The sequence below is a fragment of the Euprymna scolopes genome, chromosome 44, assembly GCF_053919585.1.
Source record: "Euprymna scolopes isolate OS-2025 chromosome 44, ASM5391958v1, whole genome shotgun sequence".
NCBI classification, from domain to species: Eukaryota; Metazoa; Mollusca; class Cephalopoda; order Sepiida; family Sepiolidae; genus Euprymna; species Euprymna scolopes.
This window is the reverse complement of record NC_136525.1, coordinates 54,034,588-54,054,743: the sequence shown is the minus strand read 5'-3', so window position 1 is coordinate 54,054,743 and position 20,156 is coordinate 54,034,588. Positions and strand designations below refer to the sequence as shown.

Below are 20,156 nucleotides of genomic sequence, written 5' to 3'. Positions count from 1 at the left end.
TGGTTGGTAGCAGAACGTGAATTAATTTGATTCGTCAGTTCTTAGCAGCATCGTTAATAAATAGAATCGTCCGACTGTGTGGGATCATACCCCATTATACACCCAAAATATTGCAACAGTTTACTATTTTGAAAAAAAATAAACTCCTGCTTCACTCATTTTCTCTTTTTTTTTTCTATTCTTTTCCAGCATGTTGCAGGTAATATTGTAAAACATGATATTGCAAACAAAGAGATACTCCAAAGCAGTTTCGATCTCCTTGGTGAACTTATCAAATTCAACATTGAGGCATTTAAAGCATTCGACCGCATTCTCAACACAGAATCGAAGGTAAAATTAAAAAAAAAAAAATTGTTTTTTTTTTCTCTTTTTGTAAGTTAAAAGAAAAATTTTTTTATAACTATTTCTGCCTGTAAAATAAGGGAACATTCCAAAGAAACAGGGCAAAAAAAAAATTCTGTTAAGAGATTATGGACTGAAGAAGTAAATTAAAGATCATCTCTTACAATGTGATTTTGTTATTTGTATTGAACTATGTAACACAATATTACTTTCTGAGTATTTTATTTTACTTATTAATTTATTTCATTTGAGTCAGTTCTATATTTAAAATACGATGGACACTATTTTCATAGAAATGTTAATAAACTTGTATTTGATGGGTGTTATTGCTTTTGTCCAAAGACCAAGCTCCTATCTCTACATCATAAACACTCTGATCTCCATCTGGCATCAATTGAAATGGATGGCTCTCGTCTAAGGGAGGCCCCAGGATTTGATAAGCTCCTGGGTTTGACCTTTACACCTGATCTTAAATGGAACACATACATCAAGTCTGTGGCCAAGGTCGCTGGGAAAATGGTGGGATCCTTCTACCGCTTCAGAAGATATCTCACTAATGATGCAATTCTCTATCTATATAAGAGCCAAGTACGTCCAAAGATGGAGTACTGCTGCCACATCTGGGCGGGGGCTGCAAAAAACAGCCTATCCTGCCTTGACGGAGTACAAAATAGACTCCGTGGCTTGGTGGGGGATGCCCTTTTCTCTACCCTGCAACCTCTTTCCCACAGAAGAGGTGTAGCAAGCCTGTCATTGTTCTATCGTTATTTCCATGGCAGGTGCTCGTCTGAGCTCCATTCTCTGGTCCCCCCTCGCCAATCTTTCTCAAAAAACACCCAACTAGCTGAAACCGCAATAATTTTCCCCACTCCCTATCTGTGCCTAAATCAAAACGTAGATACCATGAACAAAGCTTCTTTCTTAGAACTGCACGCCTATGGAACTCTGTTCCGCTTGCCTGTTTCCCTCCAGACTTCAACCTGGACGTCTTCAAGTTCAACACAAACAAATTCCTGATGAACCGCCCCCCCCCCCCCCCCAAGTAATGACACCTTACCAATTCTCCAATACTATTGCTACATTATCCCTTTGATTACTGTACACACAATAACCCTTATCCCTGAGTGGCCATTGGGCCTTGATAAGTGGTGAACTCCATGTAAAAAATAAAAAAAAAAACAAAAAAAAAACACTTTTTTTGGCCCCCCCCCCTTTCCCATCAAAAGGAGGGTGGACCTGTAAATTCATCTGTTCGTCTGTCCACACTTTTCTCAATAACTACGCCTTGGAATTTTTTGACTTTCATGCACAAACAATAAGCATGATATGAGTAAAAAAAAAAAAGTAACATTACGGATTTTCTGGGAAAACTCTGCTTGCCATACCAGGGGTGCCTTTCAGGTTAAAATGGCTAAAATTTAAACTTTTGTGCTTATAAAAAAAATTGATATCTTGGAGTTTATAAAATTTTCTGAAAAGTTGTAACTAACTGATTTCTATATAATTTTGTTTGTCTATACTTTGTGAAAACTCTTGAGTGTGCCCCCAGAGGCTCTTTTAGGGCTTGGGGGGGGGGGGGACTTAGTAATTTTTTTTTTCTTTTTTGCATGGTGCAAAACTCAAATTTACATATGTTAAGGCCTGTAACTGCGTTGTTTGTTTATTTTCAGCAGGATTTGACGTCCCCTGGGTATTTTGGGGGCTAAATGGGGGTGGGGGGCAAATGCTGAACTTAGTCATTTTTTTTTTGTGCCTCGTTCACTGTGCACTCACGGAGGACCTTGCATGCTTCACTTGTTTTTTTGCTGCCCAGAAAGATATCAGCGTTATGAAAACATTTGATTCAATATATTTTGCATTTTTTTTTTTTTTACTTGTATTTAATTCAAAAGTAAAATTAAAAAAACTTTATTTTTGAATATCATTGTTTTAATTTTAAGAAAAATTTTTATTATAAATATTTTGCCCGTAAAACAAGGGAACATTCGAAAGAAACAGGGCAAAAACCCAACATTGTCTGTTAAAAGATTATGGACTAAAGAAGTAAATTAAAATTACAATGTGATCTTATTTGTTTTGAACTATGTAGCACAATATTACTATCTGAATATTAGTACTTATTAATTTATCTCATTTTTAAAAGATTAAAAAAGAAAATTTAGAAAATTTTGGATCAGTTCTATATTTAAAATACAATGGACAGTATTTTCAAAGAAATGTTAATAAACTCATATTTGTTGCAAATTATTGATTTTTCTGTCCAAAAAACTTTTTTTGCTATCCAGAAAAATATCGGCTTTATGAAAACATTTGATGATTCAATATTTTTTGCATTATTTTTAAATTTCTACAAGTCCTGCTGGAAAACAATTATTTACAAAAAATAAAATTAAAAATAAAAATTAAATTTTCTAATTTTTTATTTTTTAACCTTTGAAAATTTAATTTTCCAGTTTTGTTTGAATATTTGATTTTACTTAATGAATGCATTTAAGTTGTAATATTTTAGAAAAATAATTTCTTCCATTTTTTTTTTATTATTATTTCTGCAGTTCGATAAATGCATTTAAATTTAATTATTTTATTTAAAATAATTCCTTCCAATTTTTTTTTCCAGTTTGATAAATTCATGTTAACTGTGAATCGAAATTTAGTCGATTCCAATATGTTCATACGGAGTCTCATTCTCTCGCTTGAACATTTTTCGGAAGATGATCAATATGATGGTGAGTAGTGGATCTTCCCATTTTTTTCTATTCTTTCTTCTTTTTCTTTTCTTTTTTTTCTTTTCTTTTTTTCTTTTCTTTTTTTTTCTTTCTTTATTTTCTTTTCTTTCTTTATTTTCTTTTCTTTCTTTATTTTCTTTCTTTATTTTCTTTTCATTTTTTCTTTTCTTTCATTTTTTCTTTTCTTTCATTTTTTCTTTTCTTTCTTTTTTCTTTTCTTTCTTTTTTCTTTTCTTTTTTTCTTTTCTTTCTTTTTTTCTTTTTTCTTCCTTTTCTTTTTTTCTTCTATTCCTTTTTTTCTTTTCTTTTTTCTTCCTTTTCTTTTTTTTCTTTTTATTTTCTTTTTCCTTTTTCTTTTTCTTTTTTCTTTTTTTTCTTTTCTATCTTTTTTCATTCGTTTTTTCTTTTCTTTTTCCCTTCTATTTTCTTTTTTCTTTTTTTTCTTTTTTCTTTTTTCTTTTTTTTCTTTTTTCTTTTCTTTTTTCTTTTTCTTTTTTTCCTTTTTCTTTTTTCCTTTTCCTTTTTTCCTTTTCCTTTTTCTTTTTCCTTTTTTTCTTTTTCTTTTTCCTTTTTTTCTTTTTCCTTTTCCTTTTTTCTTTTTCTTTTTTCCCTTTTTTTTTTCTTTTTTTTTTCTTTAACATCTTTCCTTTGCATCACAATCACACTTGTTTCATTTATTGCTTTATTATCCTCCCTATCAACGGGACCACAAAGTTGCTGACTGCAACTCCATGCAGATAGTTACCACCATTGCCTCCACCACTCAAAAACGGGGTTACCTATAGGTTGTGAGTGGCAACTTGTGTTGCCTTAGTCTGAGTCACTCCGCCACTTCTGGCTCTTACATTGGTTATCCGAATAATTGGCTGGTCACATCATATAATTATTCAATTTGATTGCAGTTGGATTTGGTTCCAACGTCCTCCACACAAAGAAGTTAAAGAGGTTGCAGTCATGAGTTATGCAGTATATATATATATATTCCAAAACGATCATACAATTTATTGATTTTGTTTGTACTTCCTTATGAAACAGATTTTTAATTTTAATTACAAATTATCAATCATCTTACTCAATATTAAAATAGCTCTATGATATCTATGCCTATCGAGCTTATTATATATCTACATTACAACGAGCACTGTTTTCTTTTACTTGTATTAATGGATTTACTAATACATTAAAATATACTCTGCTCTTTAGACTCTTGTTCTAATCCCCTAAAACTAATATATATATATATATATATATATATATATATATATATATATATTTCTATGAAAATATTCTTCACTTATATTTCCTTTTATATATACCTATCCTTATTCAAGAAGCTCAATTACAGAGCCTATAATGAATAAATGACAAAATTCTATATTCCAAATTTTATGATGTTGACCCATCTTACAATTATGCCTCTCCAGAGGCTCAAGGCTATGGGACAATCATGTTGACACACCGGTTCTCACCAGATCACCGACGTTAAGCAACGATGAACCTGGCTAGTAGCAGATGGATGACTATTGCAGAAGGTTAGGCACTGTATGTACTGTACCAAATCGCAAAAATTTCCAGGTTAGCATCCGGGGCACATTCAACTCACAGGAGAAGATGCACCCCTGAATCAAGACGGAACGCAACGGAAAACTACCGTCTTTATTTGTCTTCCCGAAACTACTATGGCTCTACAAATTGGATAGCCGTGGTTTCCAATGCTGTTAAAACATCAGGGCCACTGCATGCAAATTAATGTGCAAGAAATCAACCACATGCAGACAGACTGTTTCTGCGAAAACTGAGACACGTAATTGTGAATTATTTAGGACTTCTATCCTGTCATGTCTGACAGAACGAGAGCATACTACCACCATGGATTGAATAAAGGATTCTGTTTGAAATTCCGTGCAGATTCCCAAGTTGTACAAAATGCATCTGAAGATGGTTAGAGGTTATATCGACTGAAACGTGAAGATAACACTCAGGAAAAGAACAGTAGTCCGAAGAATACAGAAAATCTATATATTATGAGAAAGAATTTAGGTAAAAATGGCACGAAAAGAAATGGCAGAAGTGGATAAATAGGGGGAAAATGGCAGAAGTGGATAAATAGAGGAAGAATGGCACAAATGGATAAATAGGGAAAAATGGCACAAATGGATAAATAGGGGAAAATGGCACAAGTGGATAAATAGGGGAAAATGGCACAAGTGGATAAATAGGGGGAAAATGGCAGAAGTGGATAAATAGAGGAAGAATGGCACAAATGGATAAATAGGGAAAAATAGCACAAATGGATAAATAGGGGGAAATGGCACAAGTGGATAAATAGGAAAAAAATGGCACAAGTGGATAAGTAGGAAAAAATGGCACAAGTGGATAAGTAGGAAAAAAATGGCACAAGTGGATAAGTAGGAAAAAAATGGCACAAGTGGATAAGTAGGAAAAAAATGGCACAAGTGGATAAGTAGGAAAAAAAATGGCACAAGTGGATAAGTAGGAAAAAATGGCACAAGTGGATAAGTAGGAAAAAAATGGAACAAGTGGATAAATAGGAAAAAAAATGGCACAGGTATGAAATATTGATAAAAATCTCACAAAATCACTATGTGAGATTTTTATCAATATTTCATACCTGTGCCATTTTTTTTCCTATTTATCCACTTGTTCCATTTTTTTCCAATTCCAAAGAAAAATATTAAAGAAAAAATAGAAAGATCTAATCATGTACATTCCCTAAAAGTACGCTTTTGAAAAAATAGCAGCACACTTGGCACGGAATTTTACAGTTGAAAATTTAAAAAAAAAACTGATTCTATAACTAGATTTTTAGAAATTTAAAAAGAATTAATAATTATGTTGAAATTGGGAAAATATTGGAATTGCCTCGTTATTTATTATGGGTGTTGTTAGTATTTGGTATGATTATTAACGAAAGATGATTGTGCATTGTGATGTTTTTGCGAATGCGAAACATTAAAAAATGTTTTTTGAATTAAAATTATTTTTTATTCATTTTCATTTGAAAAAATTTTTTTTTGAATTAAAATTATTTTTTATTCATTTTCATTTAAAAAATGTTTTTTTTCAGATTTCCGAAAAGACAATCGTTTATTGGGATACATAGCAGACTTTAAACGACAGCTTGACTACTTGCGCAAATTGATCAATACTATTAGTGTTCAAAATCTTACGCAGGTAAAAAAAATCTTTTTTCTTTTTCTGTTTTTAATATTGTTTTTTTCTTTTTTGTTGTAGAATAAAAAAAGAATGAAAAGAAATTTTTATTTTTTATTTTCTATTTTTTTTTTTTTCAAATTTGTTGTGTGTATGCTTAAACCCAAACCTTCAAATGGATAAAAATGGCCGCAATGTTACTTTTTTTTTTTTTTTTTTACACGGTGATCACCACTTATCAAGGCCCAGAAGCCACTTAGGGATAAGGGTTATTGCAAATACATTACGTTAGTGTGGAGATTTGATGAAATGTTTACTTAAGGAGGCGGTTCATTAGGAATTTGTTAACGTTGGACTTGAAGACATCCAAGTTGTAGTCCGGTGGGAAGCAGGCAGACGGAACAGAGTTCCACAGGCGTGCAGTTCTAAGAAAGAAGCTTTGTTCATGGAATCCACGTTTTGATTTAGGCACAGATATAGAGTGGGGGAAATTTTTGACAGTGGATTCAGCTAGACGGGTGTTTTTCGTGAAAGATTGGCGAGGGGGGACCAGAGATTGGAGTTCAGACGAGCACCTGCCATGGAAATAACAATAAAACAAGGATAGACTCGCAACGTCTCTTCTGTGGGAGAGACGTTGCAGGGTAGAGAAAAGGGCATCCCCCACTAAGCCACTAAGTCTATTTTGTACTCTGTCAAGGCAGGATAGGCTGTTTTTAGCAGTTCCTGCCCAGATATGGCAACAGTATTCCATCCTTGGACGTACTTGGCTTTTATATAGATAGAGAATTGCATCAGTAGTGAGATATCTTCTGGAGCGGTAGAAGGATCCCACCATCTTTCCAGCGACCTTGGCAGCAGACTTGATGTACGTGTTCCATTTCAGATCAGGAGTAAAGGTCAAACCTGGAAGCTTGTCAAAACACACGAGGCCTCACCCAGACGAGAGCCATCCATCACAATTGATGCCAGATGGGGATCAAAGCGTTGATGATGTAAGGATAGGAGTTTGGTTTTGGATGCATTAAAGGTAACCAGCCACGTCTTCCCCCACTGAACCACGCGCTCAAGATCAGAGGAGAGAGAACATTGCATATTAATTGCCTACGAATATTTTGTTCTTTTTTACTTTATTTTCTGTCGCAATATTTTTGATGTATAAAAAGGATATGATCAAAGAAAATTGGAAGGTTCTACTTATAGACATTGACGATAGAAACTAACCAATCAAATGGATCCATGTTCTGCTAGCAACCAATCAGAAATCAGAATTGCTCCATAAAAATATTGGATCTTTTAGAATTCCTGCACATAATTTTTCCTGTCAACATGAGAAAAATCTTTGCTCTTTGTCTGCAAAATTTTTGAGTTCAATTCTTATGCAGATCAGCTACCCATCGAAAACTTTTTCATGTTCAGATCAGCTACTCATTGAAAACTCATTTTCATGTTCAGGACTTGTACAGATCAGCTACCCATTGAAAACTCTTTTTCATGTTCAGGACTTGTACAGATCAGCTACCCATTGAAAACTCTTTTTCATGTTCAGGACTTGTACAGATCAGCTACCCATTGAAAACTCTTTTTCATGTTCAGGACTTGTACAGATCAGCTACCCATTGAAAACTCTTCTGAAATTAAATGTGGCTTTCAATTCCAAATTTTCTTTTTTATGGATTTTTTTTTAGTTTTCTTAAGTCTTTTTTTTTTTTTTCTTTTCAAAATTGTAAATAAAAATGACTGCAATATTATATTTCGGTTTCAGCTATGAATTGCATATGAGATAGAATTCAGATTTGCATAATTTCCTGATTTTTCTCAAAATCAAATAAAAATTGGTCCAATTTTCGTAATCGGGAAATCTAATACACAAACGGCTATATGTCTTCCCCGAAATTAAAAGTTGCAGCGCTAGGGGACCTCAAATGATTTGATTTTTTTTTTTTTTTTATGGGCCATTCTTTTATGGGTCTTTTTCACCGGTCAAAATTGTTTTTTAAGGGAGTCAAAATTGTTTTTTAAGGGAGTCAAAATTGTTTTTTAAGGGGGTCAAAAATGGGTCAAAATTAAAAAAAATCGTTAAACATTTTGTACATTCATCTTAGTTTATTTTTAATTTTTAATATTTAATCAGATCATGTCAATTGAAGAGAAAAAATTGTTTTTAATTTCTTTACTCCATGTTTGAGATGTAAAGGAAAACCTTAATGGAATATTCGAATATCGATGAAGGGTTAGTCTGGAGGGGGGGGGGGCTCCTTCATTTCTGAAAACTTTAAAGTAAAATTAAACACGCACACACACACACACACACATATATATATATATATATATATATATATATATAAAAAAATATAACACGGAAATTACATAATTGTCGATGCAATAATTTATTTCAACCTTATGGTATTTTCAAGCATCTAAACTAGACAATTACATTTTTGATACTCAAAAATGTAATTGTCTAGTTTAGATGCTTGAAAATACCATAAGGTTGAAATAAATTATTGCATCGACAATTATGTAATTTCCGTGTTATATTTTTATGTTATTGCTCTGTTTACCACATTGAGCTCTCATACCTGGATTTCCTCCTGGAATTATTCCATTATAACACTATATATATATATATATATATATATATATATACTTCAGAATAAAATTATCTAACAGTCAACTGGTATGGAAACCTGTGATTATAGGTCTTACAAAATGTTATTGGTAGTAATATTAAAATGCCTACTTCGGACTATTACCTTGTGATATGGATTACTCAAAATACAGTTTGGATCACATTACCACACTGCTATCAAAGACGTTCACTTCGGATTTTACCATGCAATTTGGATTTTACCATGCAATTTCCATGTCTCACTGACTTTAGCAAATAAGGTGTAAACCATTATAACTATTTGCTAATATTTTCTCCTCTGAAGAGATGGTAGACATCGAAATCCTATAGGATAAGGAGTTATAATATTTCTAATGTATTCTTTGTCTTACATAGAATAATAAAAATCTTTTCATTTGAAATTTAAACATTTCACGTCATAAACTTAAAAATTTTATTGAATGACTAAAATTTGATATATATATATAGATGACCTTATATGTATAAACGATAATGATGAATTCGAAAAAAATAAACATCTTATATATCCAAACGAATTAAAATTGAATTGTGAACATAGAGGACAACAGGCTACATTTCTGGATTTAGATATAAAAATTGAGGATGGGATTTTTCTTTATAAAATATTTGATAAAAGAAACGCTTTCCCCTTTCAAATAGTACGTATGCCCCATAAAGATAGCACCTGCCCTGTTTTTATGTTTTATGGAACCATTATGTCAGTTTTTGAGAATAGCTCGCGTTACTTTAAAATTAACAGATTTTATACCACCAGTTTCTAGCTTAGTAATAAGGATGATAAAACAAGGTGGGGATAAAAATAGAATATTAAAACAGTTAAATAAAGCATTTGTTCGTTATCCTGATGCTTTTGAATCGTTTAAGATAAACCAGACTATATTAATAAAAGAAATCCAAAACTATATTAGCAATGTATAAAATGTATTTATAATTACATATAATAAAATTATAATAATATTAAAAAAAATTTTTTTTTAAATATATATATGTAAAAATATTTTTAATCTTTATATATCTTATTTTAAATAAATAAAAATGTAAATATACTAAATACAAATCATAGTGGGGGTGATAAGTAGTTAAATGGATTCATCCTAATCTTATAAATACAAGACTGATAAATTAAAAAATTAAAAATGTATCCATTTTAAATGTGGAAATTGATGAATCGCACAGGTAAGAAATTCATTTTTATAGTATGAAAAGGTTAGTAATTGCAATTAAGAATAGGAAATTAGATCAAATGTTTGTAACATGTCTTCTTCCTAAGATTAAGGGTGGTAGTGTTTGATCAACACTGCTGGGGAGCCATGATGTAATATACTGTTTTGTTTTTAAATCCCCGAAACAGTGTTTCATGGTAAACAACTGATGATCCCTTGAAAAATAAATTATTGGTATTATAGTAAATTCGAGAGCGAGTTGATGCAGTGATTGCAGGTGATTAAATAACTTACTGACTAGATGGTTTTCTAACGAATGATAAAAAATATTTTTTGTATAGTTTTAAGGGTTAAAAAGTTCAAAGACTGTGTGTATATATATATATATATATATATATATATATATATATATATATAATGTTAAAAGTCCACGTATGCTTCTAGGATAGTGATTCAAAGGTTATGAGGGTTTTTTGAAGCATGAAAAACGATGTTACTTTTTGTATTTAATATTTTTATTGTTATTTTTTATATTTCAAGCGGACCTCCGCTCTTGGTCACAAAAAAGTATCGAAAAGAAAAAGAAACACGTTGAAAGAACTGGAGATTTGTAGCGTGGACAGCAATCATGTTCGAAAAAGTTTACGTTAATTATTTTAGCCGTTTGTGGAAGGAGATTGTATTTTTGAATTATTTTTTAAATTTTTTTATTTTATTTATTTTTAAATGTTGCAACGTAAAAGCGTTTAATTCAAATGGCAAAAATAAGCAATTGATTTCAGTATATATATATATATATATATGATTAAAATAATGGAAATAGTATTCCGACAAAATAGAGAAATAAAAAAGGAAACAAGACAAAGTTAGGAGTTCATCAACACACGCACACGTCTAGGTAAGAAGTAAAGGTCAAGCCCAGAAGCTTGTCAAAACATGGAGCCTCCCCAAAACGAGACGAATAGAATCTTTTTGCTATGGCTAACCCACACTGGCTTTTAATGAGAAATGATGAACCGTCTTCACGTGATTTTGCTTCAAGTAACAACACAAAGCTTGATACTCCACCAGACTAGATGAATTCTTGTCCTGGAATCCAGTAAGACCACAAGAAAGATATACTAATTGGTGAGAGGAAAATGATCTTCTCAACTTCTTTACTAACTCCATGTTTGTGATGTAAATGGAATATTTGAATATTAATGCGTTTCATATCGAGATGAAGGGTTAGTCTCAAATAGAGGGCCCTCTTCATTTCTGAAACTTTGACTGCAGTAAAATTAAACTTATATATTTGTTCATTGTTTTTGGGAAAGAATTTCATCAAAGTGCTCGATTAAAAAGAAAAAAAAAAAAAATTCAATATAAGAGCTTAATATTTATTTATTTAAAACTGTTCAGTTTTAAATATATATATATATATATATGTGTGTGTGTGTGTGTGTGTGTATGATTAGAACAATGGAAATAGTATCCTGACAAAATAGAGAAATAAAAAAGGAAAAAAAAACTAATATATATATATATATGTGTGTGTGTGTGTATGATTAGAACAATGGAAATAGTATCCCGACAAAATAGAGAAATAAAAAAGAAAAAAAAAACTAATATATATATATATATATATATATATATATAAATTATTAACTGTGAATTACCTGAAAATATTTTTATATTTTATTATTTCCCTGTTTGTAACAACATTATTGGTAGTAATTGTCTGTATTTTTGAGATGAGGTGTTTTCATTGATTGAGATTGTCGGACTGACTTCCTCATCTTGGTTGTTATTGTCACAACGTTTCGGCCGTTTTGCCCTCCGGCCTTCGTCAGGTGTTTTGTATCGAACGGTTCCCCAGTTCAATACAAAACACCTGACGAAGGGCGGAGGGCAAAACGGCCGAAACGTTGTGACAATAACAACCAAGATGAGGAAGTCAGTCCGACAATCTCAATCAACATTATTGGTTTTGTCTATTTTCTCAGGAAAATGTGATCTGTTTTAACATGTGTTACATCTCACACACACACACACACACACATACATATACACAAACACACATACATATACACACACACACACACATACATATACACACACACACATACATATACACAAACACACATACATATACACACACATACATATACACACACACATACATATACACAAACACACATACATACACACACACACACACACACACACACACACACACACACACACACACATATATGTTTATGGAAAAATATGCTTATTTAATTCTATTTCACCTTTAATTTATGAAGCTCGATGTAACTACAGAGCATACACAAAAAAAATTACAAAAAAGTCTATACTCCAAATTTCAAGATGTTGTTCAAATGTTCAATTCTTGACAGCACCTGTTTCGTAGCGCAGAACCATTCATATAATTCTGTCAATTTTAAAACTTTTCTGCCTTGACTCATCAGAAGAATAGAAACTCATCAACTTTAAAAGCCAATAAACGAATATGGACATTATATAAATCTGAAAAAAAAAAAAAAAAAATCGGAAAAGTAGTTGCAATTGTGTTTTGTGATATTTACGGCATCTTTGATTTATTTAGCACTAGGTGTATGTTGAGCAAAAAAAACAAAAAAAAAAAGCGGTCAATTTTTTTTAACTTTGACTCCTATTATGACCCCTTGAAATTTATTGTTTTGGGCTCAAATCAAGTTATTAAGTTAGATCCATGTCCAAGGAACCTATATCTAAAATTTCAAGTGTTTAGACCGTAAATTGTCGGAGGAGTTTGGTAGAGTTCTTAAAGGTCAAATCGTTCAATTTTGACCCCTTAACAGCCAAATTTCTGTCCGAAAACGGATTACAAATATTTTCCCCAAATCTCAGTAGCCTGTATATCAAATTTCCAATCTGTAGACTAAAAATTGACAGAGTTATTGCGTAGGGAAATTTACACAGACAGACACACAGACACGTTCACTTTTATAAATATATATATTAATCAGACATTGTTTTGTTTATTTTCCCAGGAAAATGTAAGCTGTTTAAACACCACTTTGGTGTTCTTAATGTTTGCGAATCAAAAGGATGGTTTACCAAAATATTTACGAGCTCTTCAAGATGAAAAAGATGATCTCCTCAATCCAAATATGCCCAGATCCATTTTGGCAAATTTCAGGTATTTTGGATTTTATTTCATTTCATTTCCACCTACAGGGCGGACCACTTAAAAATAGCTGACGACTAGTTAGAATATAAACGGAAGTTGGTCTTTCGCTTAGAGCAGAACTATCCGGCATTGCCTGCAGCCAAAAATGTAACATAACTATCCCTCTTTCTTTCCCCTTACCCCGTTTTCCGACCCTCCTCCCACTTCTCTTTCTTCTCTGACGAACCCATGCCTCTCTCTGGACGCACACACAACTGAAGTCGGCATAGAAGGAATAATTCTGGGAAGAAAAAAGGTGGTGATAAGCAAAAATAAAGAAAAACTTTTATCATGTACCTACTTGTCATATTCCAAAAATCACAAAATTTGATCAAATTTTTTTTTTTTTTTTTTTTTTAAGGAAATCAAATATTCCAGTTTTGAGCAGTAACGTTTTGTTTTTGGAGATGTTAACAGTTTTGAACTTACATTTATACAGGGTGTCCCAAAAGAAGCTGACGGATTTAAAATTTTATTAACTTCTTCAATATTTAAGTTATGCTTACCAATTTTCATATGTTGATTTTTTTTTTTTAGATATAGGAAGATATAATAGTCTACTTATTGTAATTTTATTTATACAACTTAATCTAGGGTATGTTTTTCACAAGATCTAATTTTAGTTATGAAAAATGATGTTACTCAAATGTCCACCATTTTCATTTTCACACTCTTGTGCTCTCTGCAGGGCATTGTCTATTGTGATTGGCTGAAACTCTTGCACCAATTGAATTTTATATGGAAAGTTGCCCTCTTCATTGTAGCATTCTGTGAAGAGATGATCGAGAGACCCCAATTTGACTTGATCTCTTTCTTACTGATTTGGATGGATCCTCGGCCACACTCTATGCTAATCTCTGACGATTCTCATCATTTCTTGCTGTACGCGGTCTATCAGATTTAGGGAGGTCATATACAGACCCTTGCTCATGAAATCGAGCCACCATAGCTTTTATTGCATTGGGAGTAGGGGAATTTCTTGTGTTGAAGTTTCGTCGAAATTCTCTTTGAGTTTCTGATATTAACTCTTTCAGAAATAATTAGTTATCGAGATATAAAGTTGTATTATGCATTGTATTCTTTCGCGGCCATCTTTGTTACGCGCATAGATTTGTTTATGGAGCGCGCGCACGCGCATAAAAACGATGGCCGCCAAAGAATACAATACATAATACAACTTTTTATATCTCGATAACTAATTATTTCTGCAAAATTTCAATGCGATTTCCATATTCAGCATAGTCGAAAACTTAAAAAAAGTCGTCATTTAAAAGAAAATTGCGGTGGTGGACCTAAGCTAAAAAAATACCCTTTTTTTTAATTTGTGGCTCAAAAAAAAAAAAAAAAACTACATGATGAGTTTAAGATATGTGTACATCTTGATAACACATCTCCCACCCTAATAATGAATCGTGAATCACTTTAAATTTTAGATGTTAGGCAATGGCAGATAATCTCACATTTTTTTTTCCAGCTGGAGTTATTTTTCTTTTCTTTTAAGTGTTAATGATTTGAAATTTTATTTTCAGGGAATTACTACTTTTCTGGCAGGACCATTATTTGCACAAGGACAAAGACTGTAGCGCGTTGGAAAAAGTAAGTTATCTATAATCTACAGATGTGATTTTTCCGATTTTTGTGGATTTAAAAACAGATTGCCACTTAAATTGCTAGAACCTCTTTTTCTCTCTTCTCCTCTGTCTTGTCTTGAGGATAAATCAGTTTTTACGATTGACCTTTTTGCTAAAATCAAAGTGTAGTATCGCCAATGAAATTATTTTAATAAAAATGATTTATGTTCATATTTTATTCAGGAAAAAAAAAAAAATCGATTTGGGAATCTTAAGTAGGACGACCCCCTAGAGTGAATGTGGTATTATGGTGATGGAAGATGCTAGCTATGAAAATGATGTACATATATAAAATACAGTGACAAGGATGACCATAGGCTCCCTTCTTCTCCAACACTTTTGAACGTTCTAGTGTCTAATTTATTTTTGTACTTTTTTAGAAATAAAATTTTCGAATTCCGTTCGTGCAAATGTAGACCCCCATCTTACGAAATAACGTTTAATTTCTTTGTTTAAAAAATGTTTTTAAAATGTTTTGTTGCTTTCCTTTCACTGTTGAATTTACAATATCTGCAACAGAGCGGTGAAACTTTCAGGTTATGAATGCATAAGTTCAGTCATAACAATGCAATTTGCGATTCCCCATGATCCATCCGGGCGGAATAAAAAAAAATAGGAGGCATTACTTTTGGAACACTCCTCGTATATTTATGAGTGTGGAGGAGAGAGTACCTTGCAAGTATTAAAAAAAAAATCGTTATGGGAATCTTAAGACGACCCTCTAGAGTGAATGTGGTATTATGGTGATTGAAGATTCTAGCTATGAAAATGATGTACATATATAAAGTACAGTGATAATGATGACCATAGATCCTTCTCCTCCTCCTCCTCCTCAACATTTTTGAATGTTCTAGCAACTAATTAATTTTTGTATCTTCTTAGAAATAAATTTTTAAGCAGACAGACAAAATGAATGTGGTATTATGGTGATTGAAGATGCTAGCTATGAAAATAATGTACATATATAAGATACAGTAATAAGGATGGCCATAGACTCTCCTCCTCCCCAACACTTTTGAATTTTCTAGTGTCTAATTTATTTTTGTACTTTTCATAAATAAATTTTGGTACTTGTACAGTTTAATCAAGACATTAAAAAATGAAAATACCGAAAAAAGGTTATATTGTATGTATTCGTTATGGAATGAAGTTCTCCAAAAAAAGATTTCACTTAATTTCATCAAGTAGTTTTTATTTTACAGCGAAAAGACAATTTAAGATACCGAGCAAAAGGTTCGATTTGTAGGAAGAGAAGCTAGTATTAAAGATGGGGAGGGAGTGTTGGCACTTTACATGGAGTTATCTCCCTTTGGCGTTTCTAAAGTCCAAACAAAAATTTAAAAAAAAAAAAAAAATTCAAGATGTCTGCCTTCAACGCGCTGTCATAAAAACGTGTTTTTTCTGCTGTAAAAAAAAAAAACAAAAAAAAAAAACTACTCGATCAAATTAAGTGAAATTTTGTTTTGGAGATCTTCAGTTCAAAACGGATACGTACAATATAACCGTTTTACGATATTTTAATTTTTTAATGTCTTGATTAAACTGTACAAGTACCCTATTTTTTTAAAAGGGTAGTATTTGTCCTGATGGGACTGATGATTTTGCGTCGTCCGCGCACACACACACACACACACACACACACACACAAAGGGGTTGTGATCCCCCTCCCCCATTCCTAAATTTATCTCCCTTTGTTCCTAATGTAACAATACCTGGTTCCTTATTTTGAAGTGCGTACCCTACAGTTTTGTTTACCAGAGAGCTCACTATTCTGTTCCTTTAACAATGGACGAATCATTGTGGTTAAAGTCAGCTAACGTACTTCCTAACGTCTGGCGTGGCTGCTACCGAAAGTGGTGACAAGGCAAACTAGTTCCTTCACTTTTATTGTTCTATTCAGTATTTCTGTTGTGAAGCGATTTATTGAAATAAAATATAAGAGGGCGACATTATTGAAAAAGCTACAATAAAAATTAACAAAATCATAAAAAGATAAAAATAACACAATTTTCACTTTTTAATAACAAAATTAAAAAATTATTTTCTATTTTATAACTGTGTTTATAAAATTAGTTTTTTTTTTTTTTTGTTTCGAAATTTAAAAATAATTTTTTTTTTATTTGAATTTTTTTTTTTTTTTTTTTTTTTTTTTACACAGTGATCACCACTTATCAAGGCCCGGAAGCCACTCAGGGATAAGAGTTATTGCAAGTACATTACATTAGTGTGGAGATTTGATGAAGTGTTTACTTAAGGGGGCTGTTCATTAGGAATTTGTTAACGTTGGACTTGAAGACATCGAAGTTTATATAATAAATATGTTTATGAATGTATAAAAATAAAATTATTGAAATCCAAATCAAAATAAAATTATTGAAATCCAAATAAAAATAAAATTATTGAAATAAAAATAAAATTATTGAAATAAAAATAAAATTATTGAAATAAAAATAAAATTATTGAAATAAAAATAAAATTATTGAAATAAAAATAAAATTATTGAAATTCAAATCAAAATAAAATTGAGATAAAAATAAAATTATTGAAATAAAATAAAATTATTGAAATAAAATAAAATTATTGAAATCAAAATAAAATTATTGAAATCAAAATAACAAAATTTCATACATCATAAAAAAAAAATGTGTCCAATACATAATATTCACAAGATAGTTTAAAAAGATATTAAAAAGTGTTTTCAATAATTAAAAAAAAAAAATATAACAAATTTCAATAATTCTTAATCAAAATAAAACTGAGAAACTTTTCAATGGTTTTTAAATAAAAAACAATTGAAAAAATGTAAATAAAAAAAAAAGAAGTACATACACATGGGAAATAAAGGCGTGAGAAAAAAAAAGTAAAGGAACTAATTTGCCTTGTCAGCACTTCCAGTAGCAACCATGCTGGAAGTTAGGAAGTACATTAGCTGACTATAATTACGAGTTTAGTAGGGTTTAGTGTGGCACAAGGCCATGGACTTATTTTATCAACCAAAAATTTTCTGTTGACTTTTCAGATTTTGTGCCACTTGAGATTTTACAAAAGTAATGTTCATGTTCTGTTGTATGTAATGGGATTTATTTTTATCTTCCGCAGAGTTCCAGGATTTGTTTTGATTATTGGAAACAGACTGTAAACACGTTGGTCGAAGAAGATCGAGACCTTAACACTTCCATTCTTCACTACATACGTCCCCTACCACGTCACGTCTACCTGCCCTCACCAGCTAGTCATCGGAAAAAAAAAGATACGTGAGAATGTCCGAAACAAAAAAAAAAAACAATACAAACAAAACAAAAACTGCAAAAAAAAAAAAAAAACTTTGAAGAAAAAAAATAACATAAAAAAAATAACATTAACATAATAATGTCTCCGCACAACTTTGAATTTTTTTTTTATTTCATAAATTTCTTTAACAGTGAACAAAAAAAAAACAAAATTAACAAATGAAAAAAAAAATGAATTCCAATATGCAAATCTTGTATTTTTATTATTATGATCATTAATTTCATGGTATTGTGATGGTTTACATGTTTTTTTTTTCTTTTTTTTTTTTTCAATTAACTTTGGTGTAAAAGACCGTTGTTAAAGGAGCAAAGTCAAAGAGTCAATTAGATGGAAAGCAGAACTGACTTCTGGGGTACAGTGATGTAAGGAGTTTAACCGTTTCATAAAATCATCAGGGATTAAGCCATGCGCATTTATGATTATTGGCACGATGGAAGTTTTCTTATTCCACAATCTAGCAATCTCCACCCTCAGTTTCTGATAGGTCTGGAGTTTCTCATTCCTCTTGTCTGCTAAGTTGATGTCGTTTGGGCAAAGTCACATCAGTAATTTGGCATTCATTGGTCTTTTTTTTTTTCACAGCTTAAATATCCGGTTTCCTGCGAGTTATCTCTCGGTCGCACTGAATCATAAAATCCCAGAGAATCTTAACCTCCTCATTTTCCACTACCCCGTCTGGGTAATGTTGGTACCATTTGTCCGTCATTTGGATTCCAAACTTTTGATACAAACTCCAGTGCAGATTTGCACCTGGTTGTCATGGTGACGTTTGTGCTCTTTTTGTAACAAGTATAGAACGCGCACCAATAAATGTGTGACACTGTTTCAGGAGTTAAACTACACAACTTGCACTTATCAGAACAATCCTTTGCAAAGATATTTCGGTGCTTCTACAGAATTGGGACTAGATTTTCAGAAATCGTAAAAGTAAATTTCACATGAAAACAATGGTATCTACGTATTCCTCATATTTTTAAGATTTTATCTAAAAATTACACAAATCTATAAGGTAGAAAATTATTTATTAAGATAAATTAAAAAATCGAATTTGATGAAAACGATCGTAAGACACAGAGTTCAAATGGGAGGTAATTTTCGACTGCATAATTTGGAACCTACCATTGTAATTTATTAGAATTGACAAAAAAAATCAGTGTAAACCATTGTTTTTTATCAGAAAACTCCATTTATCGACTACAAAATCTCGTCCCAATAGTGTAGAAGCACCTTGATTGTATTAATATCTAGAGTTTATTATTGTTGTTATTATACCTGATTGGCTTGTTAAAGGAAGGATGGCAGTGATTCAGAAGCAGCCTGGCAGCAATTACAGGTTGATCACGTCTGCTACTAATATGGAAGCTGTTAACTGGAATCTTCGAAATAAGGTTTATGGCAACCTTTTGAGCAATAGTGTTCTCCCTGATGAACAGAAAGGTTGCCGGCACGGATCGAAGAGCACCAATGATCAGTTAATGATTGATAAGGCAGTATTGCAAGATGCAAAGAATAAGAATAGGAATTTGAGTGTAGCATGGATCGATTACAGGAAGGCGAACGACATGATCCATTACTTCTGGATCCATGAAATACTGTCGATGATGAAGGTTGCGGGAAATGTTGCAGGGCTTCTGGAATGCAGTATGGATCAACGGAAAACGGTTCTGATAGCGAACAATACAGTGCTTAGGGTGGTCGGCATATTCTAAAGAGATTCATTATCTCTCTCTCTTTTTGTAAAGGTGATGATGCTATTAAGCATCCGCCTGAAGTGATGTAAGCTGGAGTATGCCTTTGGATCTGGTGGCCGGCATTTTGAGCACCTGCAGGTTATGGATGCTTTAAAGTTATTTGGTAAGAATGAAAAGGAAAGGGAAACGCTGGTGGAGCTCATCGCGACATACTCTGAAGATGTCAGGATGGAATTTAGGACGAGTAAGTATGCAGTATTGGTGATGAAAAACGAAATAAAAGTGCGTT

At 31.9% G+C, this 20,156-nt stretch overlaps 2 protein-coding genes across 2 annotated transcripts in view; both read left to right on the top strand.

Moving 5' to 3' along the window:
• LOC145268842 (short transient receptor potential channel 4-associated protein-like) overlaps nucleotides 1-18,359 on the top strand; it is a 97,949-nt gene extending 79,590 nt beyond the window's left edge. The window contains exons 19-24 of the mRNA XM_080124513.1: nucleotides 190-330; nucleotides 2,960-3,068; nucleotides 6,157-6,263; nucleotides 13,076-13,224; nucleotides 14,784-14,850; nucleotides 17,985-18,359. Of these exons, the coding sequence (XP_079980639.1) occupies nucleotides 190-330; nucleotides 2,960-3,068; nucleotides 6,157-6,263; nucleotides 13,076-13,224; nucleotides 14,784-14,850; nucleotides 17,985-18,143 (732 nt within the window). The 3' untranslated portion in view covers nucleotides 18,144-18,359. The remainder of the gene's footprint in view (nucleotides 1-189; nucleotides 331-2,959; nucleotides 3,069-6,156; nucleotides 6,264-13,075; nucleotides 13,225-14,783; nucleotides 14,851-17,984) is intronic.
• A 1,112-nt stretch (nucleotides 18,360-19,471) lies between these two features.
• LOC145268634 (uncharacterized) lies at nucleotides 19,472-19,885 on the top strand. Its single transcript, XM_080124110.1, has one exon. The coding sequence runs from the start codon at nucleotides 19,472-19,474 to the stop codon at nucleotides 19,883-19,885; it is 414 nt and encodes a 137-aa protein (XP_079980236.1).
• The last annotated feature ends 271 nt before the right edge of the window (nucleotides 19,886-20,156 follow it).

What these genes read in the sequence shown, in the direction of transcription:
- LOC145268634 (XM_080124110.1), top strand. Translation starts at nt 19,472, where the DNA reads ATGGCAGTGATTCAGAAGCAGCCTGGCAGCAATTACAGGTTGATCACG.